Below are 23187 nucleotides of genomic sequence, written 5' to 3' on the forward strand. Positions count from 1 at the left end.
TCCTTCAACTTTGCCAAAAAATAGTGAAAGAATTAAGTGAATTGGAGATAATTAGGTAAATTAGCCGTTAAGGAGAGATAATTACTGAGGGGATTTAATTTTGTTTTGGAAATTAAAAGACAAAAGTCAAAGATTGAGTTTTAGATAGGAAGATATTTTGGGTTTTAGTTTGGAAATGGAGGTTTTTACGGGGAAGAAGGTGAATAGGTAAAGTATGATTTTTTTTTTATGAGTCGGCGTTTTTTTTTTTAAAATTATGGGGCCCTAATTTTAGGAATCCTGTTCTATGGGTGAGAAAAAACCGGTCCAAAGCCGGGTCTGATCCTCTCTGATATTCATGCTCTTAGCTCTAAAGCTTTTCAGGGTCACCCATAGAGGTGGGCATGGGCCGTGCCGGCCCGCGGGCGGCACAGGCCCAGCACGAGATTGGCCCGACCCTGCACGAGCCCACTAGCGGCACGACACGGTGACCAAGGAGTGGGCCGTGGGCCGTGGGCCGTGCCATGAATACGATTTCAAGAATTCGGCACGAGCACGACACGAACCCGCTGGCGGCACGGTACTTTAGCCTGCCAACACAGCACGCCAGACACGACCATAAAATAACATAAATAATAATAAATAACTATAATAATAAGAATAAGAACAATGAAAAGAACAATAATAATATAATAATAAAAAAAACATAAACATAAATTAATAAAATTATTTATATAGTATATCCATTTTAAAAGTTGTTCAAAAAAAAAATTAAAAAAATTATGGGCGACCCAGTGTCTGGCACGGCACGGCACGCCAAGCATGTGGGCCGTGCTATGCCGTGGGCTGGGGTGTGCTAAATGGTGGCCCGGCACGGCACGACACGCCAAGATGTAGGCACGACACGGCACGAGCCACCACCAGGCACGGCGAGGCATGGCTTGTGGCAGCCCAGCACGTTCCCACCTCTAGTCACCCATTAAATTGGTGAGTTAACTCAATAGAGAGAGAGAGCACGTTTCCCACCTCTAGTCACCCATTAAATTAGTGAGTTAACTCAATAGAGAGAGAGAGAGAGAGAGAGAGAGAGAGAGAGAGAGAGAGAGAGAGAGAGAGAGAGAGAGAGAGAGAGAGAGAGAGAGAGAGAGAGTTGGGGTAGGGTATTTCTCTAATTTTCGAAACTATACACAATGTTCAAGCTATAAACCTATATATTATTTGGATATACCAAATAATAAGAAGGTCCATTAAGCTACTTGGAAATATACTCTAGAAAATCGACCAGGTGAAACGACATGAATTGAACATTTATATCACTCATAATGTCCACGGTTAAGCTTGGCAAAAATCAATCATGGCTGGTGAAAATTGAAAATTGCACACATTTGCTTCACAAAATGCAGAGAATATCCTATCGCCAACATTTATATAACTCATAAATTTACTGGTGAAATTGCATACATTTGCTTCAAAAAGCAGAAAATATCCTAGAATTGGCTGCTAGTCCAATAGATCTCCAAAAATCTTGAAATCGAACAAATAATTTTACTTCTCCAGAGATGGTAACCAATAGCTTGGCATAAGCAACATAAGAGCCGCAAGTTGGAAAACCAGGCGTCTAAGCACTTTGAGCCTTAGCAGCCTTCTTTTCCTTATTTTTCGAAGTCTTCTTAGCTGGTTGTACCCCAACATCATCTAAGTCAGTAATGAGCTCAATCCTGGCAAAGACAGGTTTTGCTTCAGGCAAGAGATGCCCAGCCCTTAGACCGCCCCACTTAGTATCATTCTGCATATGCAAATCCAAACCAATTCAGTATGTTCAGTAGCCATTAGAATGGGGAGAAGAAAGGAGAAGCAAAGAGATACAGACCCAAGTCAGAGCATTGTAATCATCTTCTGTGTAGCCAAGCTGAGAGTATATTCTCCAACATAGGCTTGGAGCAACTGGCAATAATGCAATGGCAATGATTCGCATAGTTTCCAGTATGATTACAAGATCCTGCATTTGTATAGAAGGATTTACATTTACTCGTACAGAGGAGTTAATTTTACAAAATTGAAATAAAGCAAAAAGTCACAAGCCACATCATATTGAAAACTGTTTTGTAGTTCGATACAATAAGCTTTTGGTAAACAATATCTACTCCCTAGAAGCAGATTTAAGAAACTATTTTTGGGGAAGCTTTGAATTTTCGACCACTTAGTTTCAAACGTGCTTCAAGTAATTTCTGAAAGGCATATATTGGTATATTAAACATATCCTGTCCTAGAGGACAAGCTGAGTGATCTGGAGGCTCCACTTCTTAGCCATAGCCCAAGATTACCACATGAAAGATCTCTTATTCTTTGTCATTAAAATTAATAAATTATACAGTACAATAAATTTTTTCAAGCAAATCCATTTTTTGATTGAATATAATACATTTTAACTTTATCTCATGATTCCCATCTATTACCCATGCTTTGTGGACATATCATTAGACTTATCCTCATCTTGCAATCATCAGTCCTTCCTGTTCTCCCTTCTGCCTTTTTTTTTTTTTTTTTTTCGGTTGGGGGGGGGGGGGCGCAGAAAGGCAGCATCATTGAAACAAAAAAAAAAATTAAAAAATAAAATAAAATAAACCCAATTTACCAAATAAAAATCTGGAAAAACAGATCTATAGAAACAAACATTAATACTATAACCAAGAAAATCAAACAATATCTAAAAAACTGGAGGACTAGGCATGAGCAATATATTCCTGATTTTTTGTAAAAATAAATATTACCCTAACCCAAAAAATTAATATACACACAAACCAGAGCTTGAATTGACAGAGAAAGCAGATTGAGTGGAAAATTTAAGTTTGCAGAAATTGGATTTTGAAAGAAACTGGACAATGCTTCACCATTGGCAAAATAATTTGTTCATGTCCAAGCCATGCCACTTGCAGAAATTTACATTTAACAAACAAGAATATCTCTAGCACCCGCTGCACATGATAGGCTAGCAACATTTATCTGACAGAGTATCTAGGTGGGGCGTAAAAAGTAGTTTGTTGTGTGGCCTGTGCAACGTGGGAAGTGAAAGCAGTTAGTTATAACTTGTCACAGTGTCACGCTCACGTGCAGTCTATACTCTATATTACAGGAATGCTTCTTTGGTTGGATACAAACCCTTAAATAGACCTAGTTCACAACTTCACATTAAGCTATTATGGACTACTAATATTAGGGTTATTTTGTTTAAATGTTGCTATTTTTAAATTATGGTTGTTACATCAATAAAAAAAAAGTCACTATGTTAATACTTAAAATAAAGGTTATTATTTAAAATAAGACATTGTGTTATAATAAAGGTCATAAGAAACTAATACATTTTATAACTTGAGTTTTAATATACTGGTCAATAATAATGGTCACTATGTTAAAATTAGGGTCACCCCCTTTGTTCAACATAAGGTCATCTAGCACGTTTAGATCTTAGGTCCATAATAATATTAATGTGAACCATGTTTACACAGGTTTTTTCCTTGGTTGGAAGTTTTACAAGAGCTCCAGGCTAGCAACAGGAATTGCAAAATTGTTGCTAGTTTCATTGATGGTTCCTCTTTGCATGTAGTGTGCACAGTACAATATGGCTTAGATTGTGTGAGTTTACCCATGTGGAGTGACAGAAATACCAGGCATAATCAGCAAACAATAAAGCTAAAGCTGTTTTGTTTGGGCAGGCAATACTTGTTGTATGGGTGATACAGTGATAGTGTGAGATGCTTTCATATGAGAATAAGGTTAACCTGCCTGGTAGATATGTTTAGGTTATGTTTACCTATGGTCGTGACTATAATGGTTGCTGCAAAAATTATGTATTTAATATAAGAACGAACCTTTATTATGGCTGAATAATGAGGTATTTATAAGTGCTTTTGATTATTTCTATGGTAGATCCTCATAACCACTTGATTATGAATTACCATGGATCATATCTATGTGGAAATTAGTTAGGTGGAAACTAAATTCCATGTATTGGTGCAGCATTTTGGTGGAAAAATGAAATCAGCAAGTGATATGAATGAATAATGAGCTTTGGGTTTACAGTCGTTTTGTAAGGTATAGAAGCAACATATTTATGATTCAGTGACATGCAATAATCTTATAGATTTTGCCGCAGCTACAATTACAAATTGATGAAGCAGGGGACTTAGATATTTAGAATCATTTTATAAGCTGGCGGTAGCTACAATTAGGATCTTAGAGATTATTCTAGCAAGGGGACTTCAAATCACTATTTTTTTCTTTATATATGTATACAATTTATGCTTAGCTTTATCAATAATAATGAGCTGGTAGCCTGTTTGCATAAGCAATATGCAAAAGGACAATCCTTCACAATCATAGCAACCAGTCTCACAAAATGGTTTATTTAGATTTAATTCATATACATTTATCAATCGAATATCTACTACCAATTGTAAATTCTTCAATGAATCTGTCTTATTTGTGTATCTGTGTATAGTATTCCCAGATTGAGGCCACCACCTTTTCAGGTTCAGGTTCAGGTTCAATGAATATGAAAGGCACAGTCAATCCTAATCCTGCTAATTACATATGGATACAAGATGAGCTCATTTTTGGTGTACTTGTTGGCAGGCTTGGCACATTGAGTACTTGTTCCTCTCATCCTTGAAGCCTCAAGGTCCTTAAGAGGCATGGAAAAATCTTGCCTATGTAATCTTAAGTAAAGATAACCTTGAAAGATCTCGAAAAACACACAAACAATCTTTGAATGTACTCACTCTCCAATTCTCCATGGAATTGCCCACAAGGACTTCATTGCTTGAGTATCGATTCTTATAAACCTACCATTGACATCATGGGATTGTCTTGGCATTAAAAATATCAATGACATGTTTATAGGAGTCGTAATTGAAGACTTTAGCTAAGATATCCTCATGGGAAATAGGTTTTCTCGTGAAGGTAAGGCCGAGTACAGAGTACACACCTTGCAGAATTACATACACTTGAAGATTGTTTTTATGTTTATTGAGATGTTTCAAAGTTATTCTTTTCCTTGTATAAATTGTCACGATCCAGTAAATACACATTTTTATTTCTAGGAGAATGTTAAGTCTTGAGACTTAGTAGTGATGATAAGGGCAAACAATAATATGTCAACAAGAGCACCAAAAATGGTCTTATCTTGTCGTAGCAATGTGAAATGGGTAGGATTAGTATTGGTCATGATTTCACATGACGAGCGGCAGGTTGTAAAATGTGAATGACATCCAAGAGCTAGATTAGATTGTCACCATATAGCCGTTTGATATAGGATGGCCTCAGTTTGGGTTCTCTTTGAGGTGAGTTTTGATTAAGTTATGAAAATGGATGTTGATGAATGGTGAAAGACCTGGTTTAGGAGAGTTGGAAATGGTGTTAGATTTGTTATTAGTAGCCATATGGTAGGAAAACAGAATGAGGATGGTAGGATAAAAAAAAGAGCAAGGTAAGGAGGGGAATAATGAAGGTTTGATACCATATAAGAGGAGAAACTTATATACAAATTTTAAGCAGGTATAAATAGTGTACAAGATAGTAATACAAAACTAGGAAATCTGCTATTAAAAAAAGTTATATATACAAGAAAAATATATGGAAGAGGTCATGATTTTGCGCGATTGCCTTGGTTACCATGATCTCTAATATGATATTGAGAATCTAAAGGATTAGGAGGATTATCTATTACATGTTTAAGCTTGGAGTTAAAGCAAACAAGCTATCAGCTCATTATACAAGTAATACAGATGAGACAAATGAAACAACATATAAAAGGAAGGAGATAATCTCTTGCAACATACACAATAAGAAATTATGATTTGGTGTGACTGCCTTAGTTATTCTTGGTTTTTTTTTTTTTTTTCTTCTAATTCACTGCAGAGTAAGCCTTGCAAGTTGTGACAAATTAATAATATTTATATTTGGTACTGAGAAGTAATACACAGGTTTGCCTAGACGTTTGTCTGTTTTCCGTTGACAAGCAGTCAGTGGAGCTGAAACCTTCAAAAACACTGTGTTGGTTGGTGAAGCCAATATGTCTGATAGATTAAATCTAGAATAAGTGAAGCAATAGAACCTCACAAGCTCACACTAAACCCTTGAACCTATTTCTACTAAATGAAGGCCAATTGGAATTCTAAGTTATTGCATTCCATACACATTACTTCAATTTCTCAAAACTGAGAAGCTTGACCAAATGGGTTAATGGGGTCTTCTGCCCTCTTCATTGCTTTAACACCACCATCCCACTAGATACGCAACTATGTATCTCATCTCAACCACAAACATAGCTAATTTTATTGCAGTATGTTTCTTTAATCACACATAAGATAATCTAATTCAATGGCTATAGATATAGAACAAACAAACCTTAGCAGCAGCTTCTGCAGCAGTTCCCCCTTGCTTGAAAAGAGACCATGGTGCACGCTCATCCAGATAAACATTTCCAGCATTCCCAATTTCTAGTACAGCTTCACAAGCAGAAGACAATGAGAGATTTTGATAGTGAGTAAAAGCCTTCTCAACCTGGCAAAAAAAAAAAACAAAAAAAAAAAAAAAAAAAAAAAAAAAAAATTAAAAAATGAGTTCAGAACATCAGAAAAAGCTCAGACAGGAGTTGACACACAATATCTGAAATAAACCCAAGAAAATAAGTTCCTCTTAGCTTCTCTAGTCCATAAGCTAAGAAATACTGCTACTGCAGCCGCTCAATAAAATGAAGTACGTAGTAAAAAAAAATATAAGAACATTTAATATGGTACATAGTTAGCACTAATCTCAGTCAGGCATTAACTCAACAGTCTGAATTACAATACTGAGAATGATGGCCAGTTGGCAACCAAAAACAGGCTCTGCAGATGCATCTCCTACAACCTTAGATACTCTTTGCACTACATTCATTCATTCATATTGACGAACATAAATGTATGGACCACGTCAATGAGCCGAAATAGGGATGCTTAAGATGTATATATACAAAAACAAGTTACTTCTGAGAAGAGGTTGCTACTCTGAAAGTATGTGACAAATCTACTACAGAAAAGGAACATTTCAATCAATGTATTAACCTTATATGTACATGGCAAGTCCATTGATCAGCACTTCAAAGTTATTCTCGTATCAGTTTCAGACTCAGAATAGAGAGATATTTCTAAAACTTATAATAAGAAATGACATTGCTGGGGGAAAAAATAACATTTATAAATAAAATGCCATATTTATATGGCTGACTAGTATCACATTGATAGTTGATCATGGAGTTTCAATATGCCACTTCATCCATTCATATATGGATTGGCATGTTCTGGTGTTAGCTTCCCATTCCAATAAAAAAATACAAATTGAAATAGAAAAGCACTTAGTTTATATCTTTAAATTACTTTAATTTCAGCAGCCTCACCAAATTTTCTACTTTGAGCTTGATTGAGTTCCCTTCACCAGCAATAGCAGAATCAAAAGCTAAAGTTGATTGGCAATTCTTTTTGAGAAGCCCAAGTGTACGATTTAGAAGGTTCCCTGTATAGAATTAAAGTCAACCTGATAACCACAACTATACATCCTTCAACTACAGGTTTTAGAAAGTAAAACTAGAAGCAGTTGAATCACCAATAGTGTTGGCAAGATGTGCATTAACAATATTGATGAAACGATCCTCTGAGTAATCCCCATCACTTCCAAATTCAACTTCCCTCAGGAAAAAGTATCGAACTGCATCAGCTCCAAACCTCTGCACCAACTCATTTGGCTCTATAGTATTGCCTAAAGACTTTCCCATCTTCATGCCATCCTATAATTTAAAATAAAAAGCATCGCTGCATAACATGAAAATTTATACATAAGAAAAACTATTGACACATGCAACTAGCCAACTTTTGCAATATAGCATCCATCATATATAGTCATATGAAATCCATATTAGATATAGCCTGCAATGCATAGGTGCAAATAACATTGTGTTTGGAATTTAATTCTCTCTTCATCTACTTGTTGGGATAGAAACAGCATGTTATTATGTATAGGACCCAACTTTTACAGCTAAATTGTAAGTTCACATTAAGTGAGCTTCAGATAATCATTTTGTTTCTATTTGTTCCTTCTTTGAATAATCTAGTCACATAGTCTGACAAGATAAAGGCCAAAAATCAATGTATATAACAGCATAGTAAACTGCAGAAGGAAGGCTCAACAATTTGTAAGTAACAATAGAATACAAAGATCCTACTAGCATTACAAACTCTATGGGCTTTACTTGTTACATGCTCTAAGAGCAGCTTCTTGTTCACTATTTGCTAGCAACATAACATTGCAGATTTGCACCCCTTAACCTACAGCTTGAGTTCACATCACTATGCTTTCAAGTGTTTGAAAGTTGAAAGTTTGACATCTATCACAACCTTTTTTTGAAATAAATACCTAGAATCCTAGATCAATAATACGTTAGCAATAAAGCAAGCAACAATACCTTTGTCAAAAAACCATGGCCAAAAACCATATTTGGAAGACGGAATCCAGCAGACATCAGCATGGCTGGCCAATACACTGCATGAAACCGTAATATATCCTGTGAAATAGAAAATTGATTATTGTAGCTTTCAGCATTATGAAATGCACATCATCGAACAATATTCAGCACTATTCTCTGGAAATGTGCTACCCCCTGCGTCCCAACTAATTGTCACACTATTCTTTTATGTCTGTCCCAAGCTCCCTATATTGATCGATTTAATTTCAATACGAAGATAAGATATAGAAAGGTGCTTTTGCATAAACCATAACTGAGCAATTCCTGGTCTTGAATCAGCCATTTTAATCTCAAAGAAGGAAAAGAAATGGAAAATCAAATTTGCATGAACCCTACGCAATAACCAACAAATAAGCTATAGAAAGGCTTATATGAGTGCAACAGGGGGAAAGAAACAATAGGCAAGACCAGCTGGGTTGTTCTAGTAAAAAAAAAAAGATGTGACAGATCACATCGTATTCTGTCTTCGATATGTAAAAAGGAGAGCTGCACCCTCAAACCAATGATTATGCACTTGGAAACAGCCTTACCTTGCCTATTAAGTGAAGTGAAGCAGGCCAGCCAGAAGCAACTGCATCTTGTAAACTAGATTGATCCTCATTCTCCAATAATGCTGATATATAGCTGGTGACCATGATAACAGATGTATAAAAACATTGCTTAGATTTGGTTTAGAAAAGTGAGCAAAAGTGCTAAGGTAAAAAAAAAAAATTAAAAAAAAGGTTAAAAAAAAAAAAAAAAAAAAAAAACAATTCACCAGCAAAAACAATGACAGATTAAATGACACTGAAATCAGCATGTTCCGCCTCAAAAGAATGAGCTGTGTCTGAACCTAAAGGCAATTTATTGAGTCTATTTTCCCATTTGAGTATCTCCAGATACCATTATCAAGCCCTAAACCTTCCAAAGGTACAAGTGCTCAAAACTTTTCCCAAGGAAGAACCAAAAAGGATAACCTAGGCCTTCTAGACTAAACAAATTATATAATCACCCCAAGGCGCCCAAGAGGGTCCTTCCCTACGCAGAGTAAGGAGGGAGGTCAGATATAGATACCCTGATCCTATATTAATTGCTACCACAGTGCACAACAAATTACATCAAAAAACCATCTATATAATTTCTCTTTTCCCTATCACAAGTAGTGGAGACTGGGATAGTTATTCTGAATGAATAATCATCTAAAAAGTAAGGGCAAACAGTGACAAGATCGGAGAAAAAAGATTATCAGTAGATAAATATCAATTAGATGAAACCTCAAACTCAGAACTGAGAAAAATGATAGACCCTTCATCACATGAAACAGCAATTTAATCAAGAAGAAGCAAAGCAAAGTTCATCCAGATCACTTGATTTACTCCTACCAACTTTCATCATGAAATAAGAATTTCTCAGAGATTAAGTTACCCTCCAAGGCTTTAGATAATAGATCAATTAAGAGATAGGCAACAAGGCATTAAGAGAATCCAATACCAATTTATCAGAGATAAAGTTACCCTCCAAGGCTTTAAATAATAGATCAAATAAGAGATACGCAACAAGGCACTAAGACAATCCAATAACTGTTAAAACAGATAACTACTAATAGCTATGCAACATCATTCTTATTTACCCTCCCACAATAGCACAAGTTAAGCATTTCTATTCGCAAAGCAAGAAGGTGATTGATCTGATCCACGGGCCTATTTTTCAAAAAAGATAACTAAGATATTAGACCTCGAAAGTGAGAAACAGCAGCCTAGGATACGGGGACTTAGTTTCTGTAGAGAAAACAGATTATACAAGGTATAGAATTATAGATAGCTAATAGAAAAATGCTAAGAATGTTTACTCACAGGTGAGATCTGAAAATCATAGGTTAAGAAAGACTATAGTAAAACTTACTCCAAATACTGGGCGGCTAATGCGCGATGCTTGTGCCATAGTCATGTGCAGAGAGTTCTTTCACTTTGGCCTCACAAATTTAGTTGGCAACATTAATGAGGGAAAATATGTAAATAAATATTTTTAGGGGTTTAAATGTCCGCACACTATTCTTAAGAGTTCTTAAAAAGAGCTAATTAACATTAATAAGGGCAAATAAGTAAACAAACATATTGAGGGGTATGAATGTCCGCACATTATTCATAAGAGTTTGCTTGAACTTTTTAGAAAGTAGGGTAATATAACACAGAGAGAGAGAGAGAGAGAAGCACATAGATCAAAGATATTAGAAAACAATCATTTTAAGTACTCATTTTACCCTCCAAGGCTACAAGTACTACATCAAATAAACATTTTAAGCAAGGATCATGTAGATGACTAGTTAAAAACATCAAACCAGAGAATATAAAAAATCAGGAAAAGAATAATAAGTTTTGGAACATTAGAGAGAACCTTACCCAAGTAATGCGTCAAACCAAACATAAATGGTTTGATTAGGGTCTCCAGGAACACGGATACCCCAGTCAACTGCTGCTCGGGAAATTGAGAAATCTTTCAAGCCAGTCTTTACCCAACCTTGGACCTAAGATACATATATCGAGTTGTGAGTGCATGATTTTTTGTGACAAACTAAATTGAAAGAAGAAAATCCCAAAATAATCAACAATTTTATAGGGCAGTTTGATCAACTGCCCATTAACCACTAACCAGTAATGCATCAAACCAAACATATATGGTTGGTTATTTAATCTGTGACAACTAAATTGAAAGAAGAAAATCCCAAAATAATGAACAATTGTAAAACCATGAAAACAAAAGGTCAAAAACCATAATCATGGATTCCTGGTGATAGTTATAACGAAAAAAAAAAAAAAAAAAAAAAAAAAAATTCCCATACTGGATATACTTAAGAATCATAAAGAACTTATGATGGAAAGCTTTTTCTCCAGCACATTCTTCATGCTATAGCTTAGGATTAGACCTGGTTAATGGGAGGTTGGATCAAAGTCGCTGCAGGTCAATAACGGGTCAGATCAAAAGAGGGTCACCTTCATTGGGCCAAAGTGGATCAGGCCAACTGCATAATTTACAGACTCCAAAACTGTACTCTTCTATACTCATTACTAGGAAGAACAGCTTGCCATATAGAAGCAAGACAGCTAGTTAACAAAAGGTAACAACTATTACAGGCAGAAGACTAAAAATAAATAATCTTACCTCATTCAGACGAGCAGAAGGCTGGACAAAATCAGGATACCGCTCTAAGAGATCTTCCAGTTTTTCTTGGTATTTCGATAAAGCAAAGAAGTAATTGTCTTCTTTCCTAGATATACCAGACAGGCGGCATGTCTGCCCACTCTAGTCCTCAGATGCTCCATGCGGCTCCATATGCACCTCAACAACCGTACATGCCGTATGCATGCAGCAGACCCTCTTCGGGGGGTAGGCGGCACACAATGTCCAACCCTTGGACTGGCAGCTCCGACTGCTAAGACTTGGAGAACAACCCTCTGCGTTCTCCAAGGAAATAACTGAGGCCGCATAGCCGGCCAAGGTGAAAAATGTGCTGGTAGGTGCCTATGATGGTACCACCAACCTAGAAGACCACCTAATGGCATACACCAACCTTATGTATCTTCAAGGGTTGGATGATGCCGCATGGTGTAGATGCTTCCTGGCCACATTGAAGGGCGTCGCCAAGCAATGGTTCGGCAACCTGCCAGCCGGATGCATCAATAATTTCAGGACGCTTGCATACTTGTTTGCGTCAAACTTCTCAATGAACATCCCTGCGAAGAAAACAAGTCTTGACTTGGGAGCTATACTGCAGGGAGAGAAGGAAGGCCTATGATCATACATCAGGCGGTTCAATCTGATGAAAATTCAGATTCAAGGACTGTCTGATGAGGTGGCCTATACAGACTTTTTCAAAGGTTTGAAAGATGGGTCGGCCTTCAAGTTCGATAAGGAAGAGGGTGCTACCCTGCAAGAAGCACTGATGGAGGCGGACACCTATATACAGGCGACCGAGCTCTGCAACATTAGTAAACAGTCGGACTCAAAGAGGTCTGACAAAAAAGAGAGTCGACCATTACAGCCGACTAAGAAAGAAAAGAAAAGAAAGGAAGTCTGGGTGGATGATACTTCTGAACAGCCGTCCCAGGAGAAAAAGAGAGAAACGAAAACGTACTCCCCAAAGTACGAATTCAATAAAGACTGTCACTCCATCCTCATGGAGATTAAGTGTAATACCCCGTATTTTTTAAAGGTATTTTCTAAATTAAAGAGTATTTAGTCTCGTATTTTTGACGTATTTTTTAAATTAATTATTTTTCCAAGGAGTATTTTAGTTTTGGAGCCAAAATGATATTTGAATTTGGCGCCTAAAGTATTTGTCTTATTATTAGAATGGATAATCCAATAAATGAAACCATTTTATACCTATGTTATAAATAGTATTTTTGATTTCTCGAAAATTAAATAGATAAACCGAAATTGTATTAATTCGGTTAAAATAAATTAATTAAATTAATTTCCTTAAACTAATTAAATTGTATTTTTCGGATTTCATATAATAAAAATCTGAATTGTTTTAATATCTTTCCAAATTAATTATTTTCATGAAATATATATTTATAAATTAATTAATTAAATTAGTTTCCTAAACAAATTAAATGGTATTTTCGGATTTCATATAATAAAAATATGATTTAATTAATTATTTTCATAAAATATATAATTATAAGTTAATATTTTCGGCCACCCCAATTTATCTAATAAATTAGACTAATTTCCTAAACTAATAAAACTAAAATTCTTCATTATATTTTTCGGTTATAAATAATGAAAATCTGATTTTATCTCCCAATTATTAATTTTCACAAAATAAATTTTATTGGATCATTAAATTTAGGCATAAAAATTATTTTACAAAATCTATAAAATTAACATAGAGGGACCAAAATTATTGAGCGATATTGAGCTTAATATTTTTGGCCACTCATGATTTTTCTAAATGATTTAAATTTATTTTATTAAAAATAAAAATCCTTTATTATTCCTTAATTCTACTCTTAAATCTGAAATTTATTTGATCTTATTCTATACGTGCACTCCAAGCTCAAAACTTGCTAAACAAAAATTTCATGACCAAATAAAATCTAATATTCTTCCATACATTTAATTATTTCCTAAACCCTTAAAACCCTAATTTCCATTCTTTGAAATTACCATAAATTATACAACCCTAAATTGCTATAAACCCATCGCCTAAACACCTATAAATACCCCTTCCAAACACCCCAAGACACACACTAAAAACCTCAAGAAATCTTCCTCTCTTTCCCTCTCTCTCTCTCTCTCTCACGGTTTCCTCTCCTCTTCTCCTCCCTCAAACTTCCGGCCACCACCATCACCAGCGACCCCTCACAGGCAACCACCAGCCACCACCGTCGGCAGCCACCACCTCACTGTCGGCCACCTTGCTTCCTCCTTTGCCTTGGTTTCCATATTCATCCTTCAATTTCTCTTTTCTCCTAAACTTGTTTTACATTTCTAAAAATTTTATAATTAAATTTCATGTATATTATTTCTTGAATAAAATATATTATAAAAACAGAAAATTATTTTATTAAAGTATAATAATAAGTTATAATTAATTCATGCACATATAGGGTAGCTTAAGTTGTTGTGCTTATTTGATAGGCTTATATTAATTAAGGTTATAATAGTGTGTAGGGTGTTCGTGATTAAGTGAAGTAATTGTGTGAATCGCTCGTGTTACGATCAAGGTACGTTATGTGGTTTGATACCTTCGAAAGTTGACTATGGAATCATGTTTTAATACAATTCTTATGAAATTATGACTTATTATGCTTCTTATGAAAATATGATTTATTAAGAAATTATGTTCTTATGAAATTATGTTCCGTATGAAATTATGTTTTATTATGTTCCGTATGAAATTATATTTTATTATGTCCCGTATGAAATTATGTTTTATTATATAAAATTATGTTTTATGATGGATTGAAATTAATGATTTTGGTTAATCAAAGAGACTTTGAATTGCGATTAAAATTATTAAAAAGGATTGGATTAAAAATGATTTACAAGATTATTGATGTCCAAGTGTAACGGATTTTTTTTTAAATGGAGCTTTTAAGCAATCAATCGATATGGTTATGAATCCCACTTAGGGAATGGATTAGAGAAGGCTATGGACTTTGCATGACCTAGTCTTTCCTCAAGATTGGCCTTTGTTCAAAAAGTAAACCACTTGGGGGGTGTGCACACTTAGTGAGTAATTGGTTTTGAAATGTAATCGATTGAGTTTTAAACTTGTCTTGAGAAAAATTGAATTGTAAAAGTTCTTACATGAGTATGATATTGGGAAGAATGCGTTGGAATTATTGGAATTAAATGTACATGATTTAATTGATGTTTTACTTATCTCACACATAATCTACTTAGCACAATTTGCTAATGCGTGCTTTTGTTTTGGCTTTGCCCTGTTTACCATTTATGGTAAGTAGGTGAACTTTTCTGGTGGAAGTTGATTGATGCATATGGGAGTCCACGCGAATTTCACCTAGCTTAGGAAAAAGTTTGAGTTGTTTTTGTGTCATAAATTATGATCAGTTTTATTTGAAGTATTATTAATAAAGAATAAAGAATTTCCGCTGCAAAATTATTTTGAAGTATAAGCCTTGCGTTTTCACGCGGCGGTAATACGCCCAAGTCTATCTCTACGGTATTTATATCTATTTTTCTACATATTCCGTAGAGGGAGATTTAGGGGTGTTACATTAAGGACCGGGTTTCCATTGACAAACCAGTTGCTATGAAAGGTTCCGCAAAAAATCGGAACAAAAATAAATATTGCCACTACCATGAGGATATTGGCCATGATACCAACGAATGCTTTAGTTTCAAGCGGCTGTTAGAACGTCTGGCTGATAAAGGAGTTCTCAAGTCTTATATTTTGAGGTCCAAGGTTACCCTGCAAACTAACCCTGAGTAGTCGTCTAAGAAGAAGCCTTACTCTGCTAATAGTTCGGACACTTAAGAAACTTCGATCTATACAATAGCAGGCGGCTTTGCTAGAGGTGGCCCAACGATCCGGGGTAACAAGGACTACATCAGACGGCTCGACGTCAACTCGGTCGATGAGGGGCAGGCGTCCAGGACTCCTTTCCCGAAGTTGTAATTACTGAGGATGACAGGGGCAAAGTCAGGAGGCCGCATGATGACCCTATTATCATCGAATGCAAAGTGGCCAACCAAAGAGTTAGTCGAATCCTCATTGACACTGGGAGTTCGTCTAATCTCATCAGTCACAAGTGCCTGGCCAAACTCAAGTACATGCCCGAGAGCATGCACCAGGTCTTTATTCCCTTAGTAGGATTTGGGGGTGGTGTGGTACATCCGGTAGGTCGAATAGGCCTACCCATTCGTCTGGGCGAAAAAGGAGAGGGACGCCACATGGTGGTCCGGTTCTTAGTTGTTGAAGAGCTGACGACCTATAACATGATTTTGGGGTGTCCCCCCCTGAATGAATCCAAGGCTGTTATCATTCCTTCTCTTATGCTCCTCAAGTTTGAGAGGGATGATGGAACAGTCGGCTCCCTACGGGGAGACCAAAAGATGGCCAGGGAGTGTTATCTCTCTGATGTCAAACCCACTGTGGTCGCAGCCGGCCCTAGTGGAGAAACTATTGACCTTGACCAAGTCAAGGAAGCCGCGCCTGCTGCCACAGCAGCCGGCAAGAAGAGAAAGGCCACCAATATGGGGGCCGAGAAAAATGACAAGCAATAGCAATCATTGACCGGTGAACGGCAGGAGGAACTACGTCCCCAATCGGCTGGTGAGCACATGGATATCGTTTTGGATGACTCTCGTCCTGAATGAACTGTCAAGGTGGGGACGACTGCTTTTGCTAAACTTGGTGCATACTTGCACAACTTGTTAAAAGAATTCAAAGACATCTTTGCCTTTGAGGTGGACGAGATGCCAGGCATCAGCCCGGATCTAGCCGTCCACAAGCTTAATGTGTATCCTAAAAAGAAGCTGGTAAGGCAAAAGAAAAGGAACCATGGGGAAGAACGAAGCCAGGCGGCAACCGCTGAGGTGAAAAAATTGTTAGATACTGGGTTCATTCGACAATGCTATTTTCTTAATTGGGTTGCCAATATTGTGCTTGTTAAGAACCCGAATGGAACCTGGCGCATGTGTGTAAACTACACAGACTTGAATAAGGCATGTCCGAAGGACATCTATCCTCTCCAAAGATTGACAGTCTGGTCGACTCTACAACCGGCCATGCCTTGATGAGCTTTATGGACGCCTATTCAGGTTTTCACCAGATACCTCTGTGGAAGAAAGATCAAGAAAAAACAGCATTCGTCACTGATCAGGGGTGATACTGCTACATTGTGATGTCGTTTGGTTTGAAGAATGCGCCTGCTACCTTCTAGAGAATGATTAATACAGTCTTCATTAATCAAATTAAAAGGAATGTGGAGGCGTACATTGATGATATGATAGTTAAATCCAAACTACAAACAGACCATCTTACAGACCTCCGAGAAACATTCACAACACTCAGGCGGCACCAGGTCATGCTCAATCCCAAGAAGTGTGTCTTTGGTGTTGAGTCTGGGAAGTTCCTCGGATTTCTGATTGATCAAAGGGGGATAGAGGCCAACCCGGAAAAAATACAGGCGGTCATAGACATGCAGTTGCCCCGCACTATAAAAGAAGTTCAAAAATTAACAGGTTGTCTGGCGGCATTAGGAAGATTCCTCAGTCGGTTAGGCGACAAGCGCCTCTATTATTTCTTCCAAGCAATTAACAAGAAGACTACGTTTGAATGGGGGGTGGATGCAGAGGCGGCCTTCTAAAAGTTGAAGGAACACTTACACTCTCTACCAAGGCTGGTCAGTCTTTTGCCAAAAGAAGTAGTGTTGTACATGTACCTAGCCGTCTCTGACCATGCGCTTAGTGTTGTTCTCCTTACTGAAAGAGGCGACACCCAGATCCCTACATCAGTCATGTTCTACGGAATGCAGAGCTGAGGTATCCCATGGTTGAAAAATTTGGACTTGCTCTCTTTATGGCAATTAAGAAGTTGAAACCATACTTCTTGGCGCATCCGGTCGTGGTCTACACTGACCAGCCAATCAAGCGGCCACTGACAACCATGGAATCATCTGGCCGAATGATTAAATGGCTGATTAAGATTCAAAGCCATGAAATAACTTTTGAGCCAAGGAAAGCAGTGAAGGGGCAAGCGTTTGCTGACTTCATTGTTGAAATGACTAGGCTGGCTGATCTAGAAAATTTTGAACAAGTCTGGAAGGTATATGTGGACGGGAGCTCCACAATTAACGGTTGTGGTGCAGGCGTCATATGTCAGTCTCCTGAAGGAGACAAGTACAAATATGCACTACAGTTTAAGTTCCGGGCCTCAAACAACGAGGTAGAGTATGAAGCCCTACTAGCCGGCATCCGCATGTGTAAGGCGGCTGGGGCAAAGAAAGTTGACGCCCGTTCTGATTCACAATGGATTGTTAGCTAATACCATGGTGACTATGAAGCCACACATCCGGCTATGATCAAGTATTTACAGGCGATCAAAGAAGAGGCTGGGACGCTTGAGGAATTTCATCTAAGTCAGGTGCCCAGGTCTGAGAATAACCAGGCGGATGCTCTCTCCAAATTGGCATCATCCGCCTCTTGTGACACACCTAGATCAGTTTTTTGGGAAGTGATGGAAAAAAGGAGCATCGAAGAGGAACCCATTGGGATCCTAGATCGAAGCTCAACCTGGATGGATGGCATCCGGGCTTACTTAATAGACGACACCTTGTCGGATACCTAACCAGAGATAGTTGCAATGAAAAAACGTGCGGCCAATTTTGAAATCCACAATGGAGAGATTTTTGAAAGGCTATCTCCAACCTTTTTTGAAATGTGTTACACTAGAGAAGGGACGAGAGGTCCTAGAAGACTTGCACTCGGGCTTCTGCGCCTCCCACATAGGCGGCAGGACCCTAGCAAAGAGAGCCAGGAGGCATGGCTATTTCTGGCCAACCCTAGAAGCAGACGCCATGGAGATGGTGAAAAAATGTGACAAGTGTTAAAGGTTTGGCAAGCTCGTCCATCGTCCGGCCACTGACCTGACGGCTATCCATAGCCCAGTACCATTCGCCAAATGGGGCATGGACATCCTGGGTTCGTATACGCCTGCTACAGGCGGACGAAGATACATTCTGGTTGCTGTCGACTACTTCACCAAGTGGGTAGAGGCGGAGGCGGTCAAAGGCATTAAAACAAAGGATGTTATCTCCTTCATCTGGAGAATGTCATCACCCGGTATGGGGTGCCTATGTCTATGGTCTTTGACAACGGTCCTCAATTTGAGACGCCTGCTCTCAAGAACTGGTTGGGAGACCAAGGGATCTCTCACTGTTTTGCAACAGTCGGTCGTCCCCAAGCAAACGACCAGGTTGAAGCCTTCAACAAGTTAATATCTGATGGCATCAAAAAGAAAATTGAAAGAGCCGGTGGCCTATGGGCTGACGAGCTACCGCATGTTCTGTAGGCCATCAGGACGACTGAAAAAGGGGCGACTGGTGAAACCCCATTTCTCATGGTTTATGGGGCAGAAGTTTTTTTGCCTATTGAGCACTATGAGCCGACTCTTCGAGTCATGCTTTATGACAAAGAGGCTAAGTGGGAGGCCATGCGGCTAACATTAGACTCACTTCCAGAACGCAGGGGCAATGTGGACTTGCGTCATGAGATCTACCGTCTGAGAATGACGAGAGGTTACAATAAAAGAGTGTACAAGCGCCCCCTGAAAATAGGGGACTTTGTGTTACGAAAAATGGAAGCAGTCGGTAGGGCCAATGAGCAGGGAAAGCTGACTCCTAATTGGGATGGCCCCTATCGAATCTATGAAAAAGTTAGAGGCGGCACCTACCGCCTGGAAACACCAGACGACAGGCAACTAGCCAAAACTTGGAACGTAGACAACTTGAAAAAGTACTACTTTTGAGATTTTGTAGATTATTTGTACATGAAAGCATATCAATAAAATTTGCAATTTATTTCAGTATTTTCCCGCCCAAATTCTGAATTCTGAAAGTGACCCTTCGCCTTCTCACTTCGCCTATATAAGGGAGAGTTGTCTTGAGTCATTTTCACACTTTGAGAACTTTTTGAGAACATTCGGACCCCTGAACTTGCTCTGACATTTTGGACCTTTTCTGCCTACCGCCTGTTCTGACAAGCCGACTGCACCGGATTTCCAGAACTTCATCAACCGTCACTCGTTCAGGTAACTCAGTTCTCTTACTCTTAATTTTCTTTTTATTTTCTGAAATGGCACCACGGAAGCACACGAAACGACCTAGGTTAGTGATCAGCCGGTCACCGGGGACGGCTGAATCTAGGACTAGGAGTGCCGCCTGCCCTTTTCCGGACCCATCTTTGCCCTTTATACAAAGTCCGACTGTATCTGTGTCTATGCAGAGCAGGATGGCCAGAACGAAAAAGACAGCTAGGATCTCAAATTCAGACGGCTTCTCCCACAGGGTGCCGCTTAGTGAAACATCTGACCATGCGCCAGATGTGGAAGTGAAACAAGGCGGCCTGGATGCCGGCAATTCTGTGGGGGGAGTCATAGTGACCCCTTCACATTTAACAGTTAACCAATCTGCTCCTTTTTAAAGAGAGGAGGCGGGCACCTCCGGGAGAGGGGAGGAGTCGTCCTCTTCAGACTCGTCGGAGGACGATTCCGAGTCAAGCTCTTCTGGCCATGCTTCTTTGGGTACAGAAGAGAAAAACAGCCGCCTGCAAGAGGCGAGACTTTCTTACGCAGTTGAGAAGGGGGACAATTGGGCGGAACCATCCGCCTCTTACCGAGAGCTAAATACCCCCTACTACTGCACGGTACCTCGGGGCCGAATCACAGCCATGCAAGAGAAGGTGGAGAGCTTTATTGCAAACCACACCATGGGCCCCAACTTTCTAGTGTTTGTGCCGGATCCAGAAGACACAGTCGTCTGGCCGGCTGGTTCCAGTTATGAAAGCTCCTGCTTTGGCTGCTACGAGGCGGCCATCAAGGCAGGGCTTTGCTTCCCATTACATCCGGCTGTTCAGCGGATTTTGGATGGGTATGAGTTGGGGTTATGGAAGTTAGCCCCAAACTCCTGGGTCAACGTACTCGGCTATGTGGCCGGGTGCGAACTGCACGGGGTGGAGCCGAGCTTCGAGGCTTTCGCCCATATGAACTATCTCAGCCGGACCCCTAAGACAGGCGGTACCGGCTGGTATCAATTGACAAGCCACAGGGGCTACCTCATGACAAGAGGTAAAGCAAACAAGTGGAAGGACTGGCGGAGCACCTTCCTCATCATTGAGAGTTCTGACATTGAGCAGAACAAGCGCTTCAATAGGTGGAACAGGAATCCGCCCTTTCTTGCAGGCGGCCGTAGCATGCCGCCTGTTCCCCCCAAGGCTAAGAAAGAGATCCTTGATAAAGGACTCTTTAAAGTAGAGTCGAGGGTCGACTCTACTTCAGGGGTACGAGAGCAAGTACCCCTGCACTGCGTCCCGAGCTTCAAGTGGCTCTATGACGAGTACTTTTTGGCCGCCTGCGGCCTCAGCAGTCGGTGCTCAAGAGGTAGTCGGCCTGTCGAATACTCTGTTGTTCCATACATTTGTTGTTTATCTTTTATTAACTTTGCTGTTTGTTTTTGCAGCTGACGCCATGAGCAAAATCACCGCCTCCAAGACTGCGGCGGCCATGTTGCGGGCCTCTATTATGCAACAAGCTTCAACCGACTCCCCCAAGAAGGGGGCACCCTTGGTGAGCTCCGAACCTTTCACCCTCTTTTTGGGGTGTTTATGCATATACTGACTTTTTTCTTCTTTTTTAGACGGGTGCTCCAAGAGCTTCATCTTCTCAACAGCCGGACCCCAAGGCCCGGAAGACGAATGTTGGGAGCTCTCCTGGTTCTGCCAGGAAACAGTTGGCGGCTGAGAAACAGCCGGCCACTTCCTCTAAAACTCCAACTGGGCCGCCTAGAGGTATGAAGTTGTCCTTGTAAATTTTAGACTTTCTCCCTTTGTTACTAAGTCTAATCTGTTTGTTTATGCTTGATGCAGCCGGCCCCCAGGAGCCTGACTTGGTAGAGATGGACAAGTCTATGATCAGGGCAGTTCCTCCAGCTGAAAGGGAGGCGGTCAGGGGTGTCGGCACCCTTGACCTTGACGGGATTGCAAGGGTCCTTGCTGAGGTATACTTAGCATATTTTTAGTATTTGAATTTCTGGACGCCTGTTTTCTTTTTTGTTTGGAAACTGACGCCTGTTTTTTTGTACTTAGGCCCTGCTCCGAGTTAACGGCCTTCGCAAGCCGCTTGATCAGAAGAACAAAGAGGTAAAGGCTGCAAAAGCTATGGCCGCCTCTGACTGTGATAAGGCAATGTTTCAAATTGCCTAAAATGAAGTACTGACCATTGATATTCTTTATTATCAGGCGCAGGCTACCGCCGCTGTTCGGGCTCAGTTAGAGGCGGCCCAGAAGAAGAATGACGAGCTGGAGGCGACCATCACAAATCTCAAGGCCGAGCTGAAACCTCTTCGCCTGAAAATGTACTCTTACGAAGCCATGGAGAAATCCTTGGCCAGCGTAAAGGAACGCCTGGTGACCCAGGAGAAGAGTCTTACCCAAGAGCTCTCGGAAAAGGCCGAGCAAGAGAAGAAAGAGCTGGTCCGGGAGATGATGGAAGACTCCGCTCAAATTCAGCGCATGACCTGGGGCCGCCTCTTCCCCAGTGTCGACTTTGCCTCTTGGGAAAGAACGTACTGCCAGTGTTCGGAAACATATAATCAAGAGATCCTGGCGGCTGCTGAAGAAGAGGCGTTAGGGGAAGCGTTGGAGGAGGAGGAGGAGCCGGTAGTGGCGCTTGTGCCGCTTGGGGGTAAGGCATCAAAAAAGGATGCAGCTGAAGCCGAGTCCAGCAAGAAAAGTGCTGACCAGGCGGCAGCTGCTAATACTGAACTGCCCCCTTCTTAAGCTTTATGTATTCTTTCCACGGCCTGCGTGCCGTTTGCTTTGTATTTACCCGGCCAGGGGGCCGGGGCTTTGAATATTTTGCTGGTCTTTAATGACCGGCTTATTTTTAATGAATTTTTGTTTTGCTTCAAATTTGTCTAAGTATTCCATATCTAATATCCAATTGTTCACTAGACCGACTGTTTTACATGGCCGAACGTTGCAGACAGGTACGGAGAGTTAGCACGCCGCCTATGCCCCTGGACGACTGGTTGTCTGTTTCCAGGATAGACGATCAGTCGGCCATTTATCCAATCAGTATTCGAACTATTTTGTCTGGATCCTTTTTAGGCAGGTGGTCCTGTCATTTGTAAATTTAACCAAGTAGGAAAGTGGTCTGACCAAGTAAATAGAGTATTACCTAGTCGCCAAGGAACTGAGTAGTAGAGATAACAAGCGGCGGGTACCGGTTGTTTCCCTTTATTGCCAATGTTTGTTGGCTTTTAACTCGTAATTTGTTAACCTAGCAAGAGTAGTGGTTGAGAGCCCCTGTTTGTTAAAAACAGGCGGACGACTCATACCTTTTAGGCCTTAACTAAGTTGAGTGACTATTAAGTTAACATAGGAGTTACTTAGTCATCGTCACAATCTAGATTGAGTAGTAG

At 39.7% G+C, this 23187-nt stretch overlaps 1 protein-coding gene across 1 annotated transcript in view; it reads right to left on the reverse strand.

Annotated features, from left to right (window-relative positions):
- Window positions 1-1268: 1268 nt before the first annotated feature.
- LOC110735761 (methionine--tRNA ligase, chloroplastic/mitochondrial-like) overlaps window positions 1269-23187 on the reverse strand; it is a 30657-nt gene continuing 8738 nt past the window's right edge. The window contains exons 2-10 of the mRNA XM_021915947.1: window positions 11675-11815; window positions 10915-11039; window positions 9067-9160; window positions 8477-8575; window positions 7621-7801; window positions 7415-7530; window positions 6385-6540; window positions 1850-1978; window positions 1269-1765 (exon numbers count right to left, since the gene is read on the reverse strand). Of these exons, the coding sequence (XP_021771639.1) occupies window positions 1598-1765; window positions 1850-1978; window positions 6385-6540; window positions 7415-7530; window positions 7621-7801; window positions 8477-8575; window positions 9067-9160; window positions 10915-11039; window positions 11675-11815 (1209 nt within the window). The 3' untranslated portion in view covers window positions 1269-1597. The remainder of the gene's footprint in view (window positions 1766-1849; window positions 1979-6384; window positions 6541-7414; window positions 7531-7620; window positions 7802-8476; window positions 8576-9066; window positions 9161-10914; window positions 11040-11674; window positions 11816-23187) is intronic.

Source organism: Chenopodium quinoa, unplaced genomic scaffold (assembly GCF_001683475.1).
Source record: "Chenopodium quinoa cultivar QQ74 unplaced genomic scaffold, ASM168347v1, whole genome shotgun sequence".
In the NCBI taxonomy this organism is placed as follows: Eukaryota; Viridiplantae; Streptophyta; class Magnoliopsida; order Caryophyllales; family Amaranthaceae; genus Chenopodium; species Chenopodium quinoa.